General features: G+C 37.0%; 2 protein-coding genes across 19 annotated transcripts in view; both read left to right on the top strand.

The window, feature by feature from the left end:
- Positions 1-12877, top strand: part of LOC139964060 (sushi, von Willebrand factor type A, EGF and pentraxin domain-containing protein 1-like) — a 495975-nt gene that overhangs the window by 344538 nt on the left and 138560 nt on the right. The window lies entirely within an intron of this gene.
- The window catches only part of LOC139964065 (protein lev-9-like), a 79962-nt gene that overhangs the window by 65227 nt on the left and 1858 nt on the right, over positions 1-12877 (top strand). The window contains exons 8-9 of the mRNA XM_071965420.1: positions 7335-7508; positions 12184-12369. Coding sequence (XP_071821521.1) covers positions 7335-7508; positions 12184-12341 — 332 coding nt within the window. The 3' untranslated portion in view covers positions 12342-12369. The remainder of the gene's footprint in view (positions 1-7334; positions 7509-12183; positions 12370-12877) is intronic.

Raw genomic sequence — 12877 nt, 5'->3', positions numbered from 1 at the left:
CACAGATACACATTGATGTAAGAATTTAAATTTTGTGATGTTTTCTAAAACATCTCACAGCAAACATGAACATTTAGAGCTTCAGTAATTATCCAGAAGATTCAGTCATTTTGATCCATTTTGATTTGTTTTGTATCAAACTGAGCACATATCTTGTGAATTATCATTCATTTGATTTTTATGAACAACTATACAGATCTAACAATCGAGTATGATGCCATAAAAAAAACCTGCATAGAGACTTTTAGTTTTTCATTCCACCGTTTTTAGAATGAAATTATATTCATATTCAATTTAGAACCCTGCAGTGAATCATCAATTTACTTTGGAGACTGGGAAGTTGTCTAAAACACACCGGAATCGGAACCAGGCTCCGGATACCGTTTAGGTGGAACTATTGCCACATTCAACTGTTTACAGCATGGATATGCCACAGATGTACAACAGACGTGTCGACTTGAAAGTTGGGATGGGCAGCGACCAATCTGTAAAAAGAGTAAGTGACATCTTTTTTTAAACGTATAACTTCACAAATTAAAGATAATCAGACTCAATAAAAGTAAAGGCAATCTCACATTAACCCCGATTTGATTTGCGAGCATATATCTTGATCGATCCTAATTATGTGCAACAGATACACAGTCCTATTTACAAGTAGTTTCTTGTATTTCCTACTTAAATATGTTTGAAAAACAGACGTCCGATGAAAAAAATGAGTTCGATGAATTGATGCATTGATGAATTGATGAATTGACGTATTGACAAATTGACGTATTGACGTATTGACGAATTGACGAATTGACGAATTGACGAAATGACGAATTGATGTTTTAAAGAATTCGAATAAATGGTTTCAATTAAATGAATGCACCATTGCTGTCGTTGTTATTTCAAACAAAGTTGTGAGTCTTTAATGTTACTATTTGATCAAGATTTCTGGCTTATTTATCAGAATACTCCAGGCTCCATGTTAATTTCAACAGAAACGAAAAGATTTCTTTCGCATATTTCATTCTTTAATTTCATTAGTGCATTGTGAAGATGAGAATTTGAATAATGGTCGGGTGGTTTACTCAAGCAATCGTGCCAAACATGGTACAATCCGATCCTACATTTGCGATGACGGTTTTACATTACGAGGAAACGGTGCATCTACCTGTGACGCCGGACAGTGGACGCGAGAGCTTCCTGAGTGTATCGAAGGTAAGAACGTACCCTAAATGGATTGAAATCTACCACCTAATCAGCATACATATTTTGGCATTATTGTAAACTGCAAACAAGTGCTTTACTAAGAAAAGTCTAGTAAGGATGGCCTACGCTTCCACTATAATTATTTTTAAAACATGAAAACACAATAACATATATATCATTTAAGACATATTGTTGGTGTGATATCGACAACGCGCAGTTTTAACCGATCTTAATTTTACTCCCATCAGTTTATGAATAAAAAGGAACTTGAATTTAACTTGAAATTCCAAAATGCAGTAACCATGCTCGCAAAATCTTATCTACGATAGCTGAATTATTGATTAGTTAGTTGTTGAAGAGACGTATATCTACGACAAACCTATTGTTGCCCAATGAAGAAGTTCTTATTTTAATCTTATTTAGTCTATTTCAACGTAAGTGACCTAAAATGTGGTATTTGCTATGACTGTGATAGCAGCGATAAATATTGGTATTTATATATATATATTTGTTTTATAAAAACGATTCTTAAAGCGGAACGTAGATACAGACAGACGCATTTTTGTTGTGTAGAATAACATTGGATCAGTTTGGCATTATACTTTTCAACTTTCTTACTCAATATCAATGAAACTGTTAACATATTTAATGAATAAAAGCGGTGGTGGGGGGGGGAGGGTGCCCGAGGATGGGGGTTGAGGGGTTGTAACCAACTCCTGCCCCCTCTTCCTAAGCATATGGCAGATAAAGAGCAGTTTTTAACAAAGTGTTCATTTGCGACTGTTCACATCATTATTGAATTCTCCTTGATAGTTAATTGTGACAGGCCAATATCAGTATATGTTCATGGTGACCGCGTTGAAAGCCGTGTTATTATTGAAGTACATCATAGGACTGGCGATATCATTAGCACACCATACATCATACATTTGTACTTCAGAGTTCTGGCGGTATTATTAGTACATCATACATCATTATATCATAGTACTTGTGGTATCATTATTACATCATATATCATACATTAGTGCATCATATATCATACATTAGTACATAATAGTAGTGACATTTTCAGTTTACCAATTAATGATGAAATGAAATTGTGAGGTAGAGGGTGGGTTGGGGAGGATGGAATGAATACAAAATATGGAATGTTAGTAATCGTTCGAAGATCTCTATTCTAAATAGTATACGTGCCTGCTGAATTGCTTGCAGCAATTGCATCTGGGTTTGTAATGTTAGTGAAGAACCCACTTGTGTATTATCATCAGAGTAAGAATACAACCTTGACCTTTGCTAGTTGACATTCCTTAGCCTAACTTATATAAATACGTTAGTTATGTTAATAACACAAGTTCATGAGATTCTAGCTAATGTGAATCATGACGATATCGTGTTGGAATGATAATAGTGAGAAATGAACACACAACTGGTGGGCAACAACTTTATGTGACACAAACGCTATTCGCAGAGAATCAACTGCCCATAAGCTGAATTGAACAGCGCAACATTTTTGTTGTTGAAAGTTTATGATGATTGATATTATATAACTGCATATTGATTAATATTGAATATTCAATAATGATATTGAAAAGTAGGTATGATTGGTTAGTTAGAATGAGACGTGCATAATGGCGTTCATGGCGCCAACATGTCTAAGTGATCCTAGCAGACACTTCAGCTGCCATGGATTTACTGACATTTGGTATTAACCTCAGTATCGATCCGGAAGTCTAATGATTTGAAAAGAAAATATCACTTAGGCAGTTGCTCAAAGCAATGAACTCAGGGATAGGGACCTAACACTGTATGTTTCAGTGGCGTAGGAAGGTACTTTTGAGTGGGGGGGGGGCTGAAAACTGATGGCCGGCCTGGGGGAGGGGTCTAAGGGAGGGGGTGTCCCCCTCCCCTTTGGATTTTTTTGCATTTCCAGGTGGCCTCAGATGCAATTTGGTGCAATATAGCACACTTCCACACCCACTCCATTCTGTAAACTTAATTTTGTATTTTCACCTGGCCTTAGATGCAATTTGGTGCTCCAAATGAGATTTTGTTCTCATTTGGAAATGAAAAAGGGGTTTTCTGACTTGCGAAGCGGGGGGGGGGGAGCGGAATGATACTTCCGCCCCTCCACATTTTTCACTGGGGGGCTGGCGCCCCCCACCCCAGCCCCCGGTTCCTACGCCCTTGGTATGTTTGTATGTTTTGATACTATTTACTAATAACATACAAATCTATGACTGCAACATTTTTGCCCCTTAATTTACATGCATTTATTTCTTGATAATAATACCTAATACTGAGAGAATATTACGATAAATCGATGAGATATAAATATATAATGAATGAAGTTATGTTTCTCGCCTTCCAATTGAAGCGTGTGTACGTAACGAAGAAGAGATTGCAAGACAAAATAGACGCTGTATGAAAACTTGTACAAGTCACAATGATTGCCTCGGTAATCGACCATGCGTATGTGACTGCGGACTTTCATTTATTCCGACTAGTATGTTGCGACGTGGATGATTGCTGAAGCAATTGAAAAAAGAGTTGAACAGTAATAGATGTTCTAACAAATAAATAATGTAAATGTGTAGATAGTATGCAGTATGTCGTGAGGGGTTAATCGGTATTGGTTCCACCCTCTAGCATTGCTAAAAGTATATCACAAGTGACTTTCCCAAAATGATTCCTATGGACATGGACACGAATTCTCGCGATCCGTATACTCCACCGTACAAAACTTCGTATGATTTTGAATACTCTAATGTCTAATAGAACCACTGTAAAGCGTTCGTCAGCTTCAATTCGGTTTATTTTTCATGTAATAAGTTTGCTATTGGATGGGTTGACCCTGTTCGCTAGCTTCAAATAAGTTCAGGATATATAGTCCTAATGTCTCTATGGAATACAATTAAACATTCAATGCTAATCTAGGAAAGTTTAAAAGTGCCATCAACATAAGAAAAACTTAAGTTGACATTTTTAGTAAATTGTTTTGGAGTGCTCAGTTTTTTTAACCGAGCAATTAAACAATTTTCTTTAAGATGATTAATAGACAACTTACCATTTTTTATCAATTGGACATTTTGCTGTAAAACGTTCAATTGTTCACTTCATTCAATATGAGCAATGGAAACATTTTCTGCAAAATGATTACTTAAAACTTTTCTTATCTCGTCAATTCAACACTTTTCTGAAAAGATTTCAATTGTTCACTTCATTCCAACTGAGCAATTTAAACCTTTCCGCCGAAATGTTTAATTGACAACTTATCGTATCTCGTCAACTCAACATTTTTCTGCAATATGTTAAATTGTTCACTTCATCCCAAATGCTCAGTTGGAATGAAGTGAAAAATTGAAAAGAAAATCATTTGAGTGATAAATAGCTCCCCGCCCCTCCCCTATCGCAAAGAATATAATATTAAGCGAGCTAGGAAAAAGCACTGTAAGTTTTGGCAATTTTCCCCTTGGTAGGTTTCCCCTTTGTTACAGTAACATTGCTTTTGTAGTAAGAAGTCTATGTAGCCGCGTTAAGTGAGGGCCAGTGGTACAAGGGTATCGAAACAGTTGAAAGGTGCACTCGCAAAAGATGGGGTGTCTGACTGACACTGACCGCATCGTTGAAGAGCAGCGCGGGGGGCGGGGGGGGGGGGGTTACTAGGCAGTAGTCGGAATTTTCTGGCTCTAACACCCATCCTGTTGGAATTTGAGCCACTACCCCCCCCCCCCCCTGTGTCAATCAATTGTACACTTTAAAGAGGCATTAAATATTATTCCTGATTGAGGGAACACTAATGATAAATTGTACACTGTACACAGGCATATAAATAGCAATTCCTGATTGAGGGAACACTGCTGATAGATTGTACACTGTACACTTGTATTGTTGCGAGGGCCCATTGTAGCCTAACGCTAGTCACTGCTAGTGAGGAACCTAATGTTTTATGATATAGAAAGTATTAGAAATGGTCTACGTGACAAATCAATATTTGGGAATGTTATTTATGTAATGAGCAATACACGATTGTTCTGGTATATTCCTTATAATGGCACGCTGGTCTCGGTTCCCGTCGGTTTACGTGAAATCCCGTTGTACACTGTGCACGCATCTTCGTGGATTCTCTGGAATGTTCGCGAGATATGCAAAGGACTTCCGGGAACGGGAAACTGGGTCGAATTGTTACACAGGTGTATCAAGAAAGATCAAGATGATTCTTGACATGGCGAATCGTATAAAAACCCGCCCCAGATCGGAAAGTTTCTCAGTTTGTGAAAGAATACAAGCGGCGACATATATTATACCATACTACTATATATCGTCAGTGCTCAACTGCCAGTAGTTTCTGAGGGATTGGGATATCGATGCCAAGATTGATTCTACACTTCCATTCAGAAGTTTGAAGAGGACTTTGCTGTGAAACTACAGTGTTCCAGTCATTATTTCAGAGAAGGTGAAGAATTTCTGTCTCCGATGGGGAAGTTCGTTACGCCAGGAGTTGGTGGCTATAAAGCTCATTTTGGACTGACTCTGGTAATATTTAGTCGGCGAGAAGTTCGACTTGTGCCTCACTCGATTGTGGCTGGAAGTCCGTCTTCTATTTTGGAGCATCGCCGGAAAGAAGGTGACTGCTGTTTCTGGGATCGCAATAAACTTCGTCGAGGACCAGTGAATTTCGCGGTACAACGGACCGAGATTCGTCGTCATCAAGGCCGTTGGAAGAGACCAGCGTGTTTTAAAGTGTATCCTATCTTGTTAAGTTTGTAAGTAATTGTCTATATATTTGTAATAACCTGTTGTTGTTGGTTCAAACTCTATTGTTCAATATAGTTAACGTTCTCATTCAAATTCTCTAGACTTGTCAATTTGTCTGTGGTCCTCCCAGAAACGAACCCAGGCTTCTGCCTCGTTAAAAGTTAATTATCGAGACCTCTAGCATTCCAACGTAACAGTATTCACTAGGTTATTCCTGATTGAGGGATCACTGCTGATAGATTGTACACTGTAAACAGGCATATAAGAGGTTATTCTTGATTTCGGGAATACTGCTGATATATTGTACACTGTACACAGGTGTACAATAGATTATTCAAGATTGTGGGAACACTGGTGATAGATTGTACACTGTACACAGGTATATACGAGGTTATTCCTCATTGAGGGGATACTGCTGAATGTGCTGATAGATTGTACACTGTACAAAGGTATACCATAGGTGATTCCTGCTTGAAGGAACACTGCTGATAGATTGTACACTGTACGCAGGTATATAATAGGTTATTCCTGATTGAGGGAACACTGCTGATAAATTTTACACTGTACACATGTATACAATAGGTTATTCCTGATTGAAGGAACACTGATGATAAATCAAGAACTGTACACTGGTATTCAGTAGGTTATTCCTCATGGAGGGAATACTGCTGATGTATTGTACACTGTACACAGGCATGCACGAGGTTATTCCTTTTTGAGGGAATACTGCTGATAGATTGTACCCTGTACACATGCATATACGATGTTATTCCTTATTGAGGGAATACTGGTGACAGATTGTACACTGTACACAGGTATACAACAGGTTATTCCTGATTGAGGGAATACTGCTGATATATGAGGAGGAAAAGCCCACTATAAGAAGGAACATTGGTGTGGTCTAGTGCACCCGATACTCATATCTTGTCCGTTACTACTGGACCCACCTGTCACATGTTACCGTGTTACGAACACAACGTAGTTATTACTGATGCACGGTTGTGGGACATGAACAGCAGGTGCCCTACCAGCTATGAATATCGACTGGAAGCCACACCATTTTCAGATATCTCTCCATGATTTTAAAGCACAAAGAATAAATGTCCGCAAGTTAAAACTTCCCGGAAATGACCGGAATCTTCTATTCTCCATTTTTTGAAAACAAATTTATTTGGTGGGCTGGTATCGCCGTCACATAACATCGCCCCTGCTGTTTTATGTATTGTGATGTTATGATAACGTGAATGAACAATTTACTTTTTTATGGTTAAATTGTTGTTATGGCCTCATATAGAAAGGTCCCAAATAGGGCACTCAATTCTCATTATATGAATCTCTTGATAAGAGAAGAAAATCACTGACACGTTTATTTCCCGTTTTGTTAGTTATCAGATGTCCATCTGTCCAAAATCCTTTCAATGGCCAAAAGATTGGTTATGACTATTCATATGGTAGTGAAGTGGCTTTCCGATGCAATCTTGGTTACATCCTAGAAGGTGCCGACGAAATAAGGTGCCTGGCAAACGGGAGTTGGTCGGCAGCACCGCCAACATGCAGAGGTGAGAACATATAGTTTGTTATCGCACTGCCAATAAAAAATGTCTTTGCGTTTTCAGTTACTTATCAAATGCAGAATCTTAGTCTTTAATTGTCATAGTCCAAATTTAAGCAATTATTCTCACATTTACCGCAAATGCCCGTTATAGTGGCGTTTTATTTTCTTCTGAATGCTTATCTTTGCGAGTTATGACATAGGGTTAAATAATATCTAAGCAGCATCAGTGAGCACAACACATGACCCTCAAAGGTTTGTGCGTTTTCATACTGTGGAATGATAGTTCCAGATCATATTAAATTATACTGGTTTGTGATGCATCCAAAGAACCCACTTACTGGTGTGCCTGGTAGTCTTTAATACTAAGTTAGTCAGTCACTTTAAATGTTGAGCCTCGGTTGAGCTACATGCTACCAAAATATAACTTACATTGATAGCAGTGTATCGTGAATGGTCTCAACACATTTACACTTAATTTTGGCCTAGAAGTTGTCCTTCAAGACGAAGTATAATGTTTTTCAAAAGAGAGGGTTAGACACATATATAGCACGTACAATATCCAAGGCAGCTTTGTGAGAATGACCTTAGTTGCATTTCTGCCACAAAAAAATGAATGAAAAGCGTTTACATATAACTTTAGATATAATTTATGCCTTAAATGTCTAGAAATGCATCCTCGTCGTCATCCTCGTCATCGTCATCCTCGTCATCAAATGATCGTCATCGATATTCTGGATTCAATAATAACGCACTGATAGTTTGAAGCAGAGTTCGGTTTCTTCCGGAAGAAACCTTTTTCTTCCGAGGACGTGGAAGAAACCTGTTTCTTCCGGGTTTCTTCCAGTTTCTTGCGGAGGAAACTGGAAGAACCTGTGAAAATTGGCATATACGCAGCACAACCCACATACATGATAAAGATACAAATGGTTTACCACCATCTGACTGAAGTGCATACCATTGAAACCATCAAAAAATGATATTTTTGTTTTAGTTATAATTTGGGGTTTGTTTTTCTACATCAAAAGATGTTTGCTTATAATCACAATATTAAAGGACTACTTGTCATCTCGTAATCCCCCCCCCCCATCAACCGGAATTGCATAACTGGCCATACTGTATGAATGATTAACCTGGATTGGCCTATGCACTGAGGATTTAATACAATGAACACCAGGAAAATAGCCGAACAATATCTGTTAGATTTAGGCAACAGTTTAATTTGTGCAACTCCCTAAATTACATTTTGTAATTAACAGGAGGATTTGTCATTCCAACAGAAAAAAAGAACAAATATCCACTATTAAACACAGCTGTCCACGAGCCAGCCTTCATTTCACACTACAACTTCCAGTCGAATCTGTAACCCTCGTGAATGTCTTGAGTCAAAATCTCACAAAACACCATTAGTGTAACTCAACAACTTATAACACTCAAGTGTAATCACGCATACTTACACACACACACACACACCCATACATACTGTGTATATACATTTTACAATGAATTAATCTGGCAAAAGGCCTACAGGTGACCTAATAATTATATCACATATACTTACTTGGTTGAAGAAAAGTCTTAGAACAGGGATAACTGCCGATTCCAAGCATTCATCCAAAATACTGCATCCAGGGAACACTTGCCCCTCCACTCAGAAACTATTTTTTAAATAAGAACTGGGCTATAATCAGGACCATTCTGGTTTGCAAAATATTGCTTGCCAATAGTTGTTCCCTGAGTTGCCCGATGCTAGTAGCCTAGTACTATATATATTGTGTACAGTATATGTTGGAAGCAGGTCATGTGCTCCAGACCTAGATATAGACTACCTAGATGACACTATATTGCTTCTTGTCCATTTATTACATAGTTAGAAATTATTGAAGGTTGTTATGAAACTTTATCAACAGTTTTTCCCAAAAATATGTGTTTCTTCCATTTTGTCCGGAAGAAACTGGAAGAAACCTATTTCTTCCGAGTGGAAAAAATGTTTTTTTCTGCGTTTTTTCCACCCCGGAAAAAAACCTGCGAACCCTGGTTTGAAGTGATAAAAATTACCAATTGTCAATTAAGTTTCCTTATTGTTTTAAATGCCTTCCCATTGTATGTCTAAGAGTATGCTTAACCACGTTTTACGTATTTTTACGCTTTTGAAGATTGTCAGTATTTTTATTAGTTTCTTACGAAAGGAATTGTCTGGTGAAAGATTTTGAAACATTGTCTTTGTAGTCATAATTTCTAAACATTTTTCTTTCTAAACATGTAAAAAATGTCCCCATTAGACATTTTCTTATTATAGAAATCTGGTTTTCAAATTCACTAGTTTCTCACCAAAAGTACCGTTTGTTCGAAAGCTTCAATATGGTGATTGACGTAGTGCTGGCAAATAGGCAAAACAAGCGACTTCAAGTTAATTCTCCTATTTCCGCAGCAAATACACCATCACATGTAAACGCACATGTGATAGCCTATTATATAAACGTACATATCGTGAACGTATATAGCCTACTGTACCATGCCCAGTTGGTATACGTATAGCGTTGCACATAATGAACTCTCACACTCATACCACAGTTCATAAACTGTTCTTCGAAATCGCTGACATAAAATTCACGGCTCAAATTTACTGTAAAAGGAAACTTTAAAAGTATTCGGAACACCGAAAAATGAAACTTTGCAGGAATCGATGTCAGAGCAGAATGCAGTACCGAAAAGCTTAGGCTTCGCAGAACTTTCCGAATGTAAACGTTAGAGTAGCCTACATGCGAGCATTCTTCGCATTGGAGTTGGATAGCACGATGTATAAGCAACGAAGAGTCTGCTGTTAAAACTTATCTTGCGTTTCACAAGGACCTCCAAACCACCGATCTACTATATATATGGCGGCTTAAAGAGGTTTTGAAAACATATCTAATTTATAAGAAATTTCACCGAATATTAAGGAAAAAATTAATCTGTATACAAATGGTTGTTGTGATAACTGTAGGTACCGTACGGAGCGTGAGATATGTCGCAATCTGCATTTTCGTAGATGACGTCACTGTACTGTTCAAATCATATTGGAAATGTCCATCCTTAACGATTAAAAATCACTTCTTTGTCGAACGCAACATTAGCGTTCTCATACTTTAACAGCATGTTTGGAAAATGATTTATCATTTTTAAGGTAACTTCTTTGGGCCACCAGACAATCCTTTATTATCCACAGTACTAGCGCAGTTTCCATACCTATTATCCAGCAGTCTACTTAAAAGAATGGAATGCTTTTCAAGTTGCGTTGCCTGTAATACCAACACTTGTTTAAATACAAACACAACATGTAGTAAATACATAAATCTTGTAGAAATGACTCCAAAACATTTTGCTTATTCTTTCCTTTGAACAAAGAAATAAGGTGTGCAGTTCCAGACGTACGATCGAATGTTCGCTCCGATCAATCCTTACCAGAATATCCTCCAGGGTCCCGTGTGTTTCTTCTGTGAAGATTAATTTGTGTTAAGAGGCCTCAACGAGGTAACATGTAACTCGAATGAACAATGGTCTAACATCCCTCCGATTTGCGTTGATGTGTTTCTTTAAAACACATAGTACAAACATGGCATTGCAATATCGTTAAAGCTATTGAAGTAACTTAGAAATATACATCCTCATATTTATTAGGTTTAAAAACTGGCCAATGTATATTGTACATATATATATATATATATATATATATATATATATATATATTTATTTATATATATATATATATATATATATACAAGTTATTTTTGTTTTACCACTTTAATGAAAAGTTAATGGTACAGTTTGTATACATTGGCTTCATAAAAAAGAATTTGTTAAAGCACTCATGTGATAATTGGAATCGTCATTCATTAATTTATATATGTTTGACCTTTACATCGTGCGCATGAAGTGCTGGATATTTTAATGTGACTTTGTTGAAACAATTTGGGGTCATGGCTAATGTTCTTTTTGAGATACTGTATGCTTTCTAAATCTACTTGGTGGAGAAATACGGAAATGTTAGTCCAAGTAGAGCCATCTGGATGGAACCTGCACATTGTTTTTACATGGAATATTTAGAAAAAATGGAACCCTACTTGGCGTGTTAATTGATTACGTCACACGTTGTCCAGTGGATTTTTTTTTAATACGATAATTTGAAATACTATATATGAACTACAAAGCTTGGCTTAAGTGTGTTCAGTTCTTTTTAACTTTCATTTACATTAAACACGTTTCTTGACGAAATTGGGTCTAGTTTCAATTTCCGTCGGAAAATTTTGTGCATCTTGATGAATATTTTATTGAAACAACTTTCAGCCTTAATCATCTGAATGGTGAATAGGACAGGATGGACACCTTATGAAACACAGAAGGACACGTGTGTCATAATATTTGAATGTTTATATCAGCCATTGCTTACCAGCGCGAAATTCAACTTGCATTTTCTTATTTCTGGAGAAATATTTTCACCAGACGAATATTGCAAAAAAAGAAGTAATCTCTCTTTCGTGATATTTTTCGTTATTCAATAGACTGCTTAAAACATTTATAAGGGTATTTTCTCTTGACAAATTTCTGTACTAAACACATGCAGTAAAGTGTCTACTAAATATGTTAATGCATTAATTTCATTGTACATAACTGTATTTGAATGTTATTGTTTTAAAATACAGCTACTTGCGTTGTGCCCACTCGTCCATACTATGGACGATGGCTGGACAATGTTAGAGATGGGGACACTAAAGTCGATGGATATGGTCTTACATACAGATGTAATAGCGGATATTTTAAATGCCAGATATCACCATTAACATGTATAAATGGGGAATAGATGCCACCTCCAGAATCGCTCTGTCTTCGTAAGTACACTAAGAGAATAACAGAGTTTAACATCCTTTGATTACCCTAATTATACATGGATAATAATAATGTGCGTATAAACCTGACCCAGGCAGGTAACCATACATTCACGTGTTATATTTATGTCCAATTTATTTCTTTCCAAATATGCAAAAGTACGTTTTCAACTGGGCATATTACAATCAGAGAGTACCGGATCATGTTTTAATCTGTACACGTACGGAACTCTACCATTAGGTGTTCTCCAAAGTCAGTTCAAAGTTGTCTGAAGTAAGGCTGTAAGACAATGCATTTCATGAAGTCGACATTTATCTCCCGCTGGATACCAGAATCTCCCTCCTTCAAATCTTGAAGTTTTCATCAGAACTGATCCCATTACTTCCTGCTTACCTACCTTTTACGTATCTCTCTATTCATCACTGACTTCAATAATTGCCTGGTTTATAATTTCCCAGTTATTTTTCGTTCGTTAATTTTTTAAATTAGTCTTGAAAAAAAGGAGGGATT

This window comes from Apostichopus japonicus, chromosome 22, assembly GCF_037975245.1.
Source record: "Apostichopus japonicus isolate 1M-3 chromosome 22, ASM3797524v1, whole genome shotgun sequence".
Taxonomy (NCBI): domain Eukaryota; kingdom Metazoa; phylum Echinodermata; class Holothuroidea; order Aspidochirotida; family Stichopodidae; genus Apostichopus; species Apostichopus japonicus.
The sequence above is the reverse complement of the archived record's forward strand: the minus strand, read 5'-3'. Positions and strand labels throughout refer to the sequence as shown.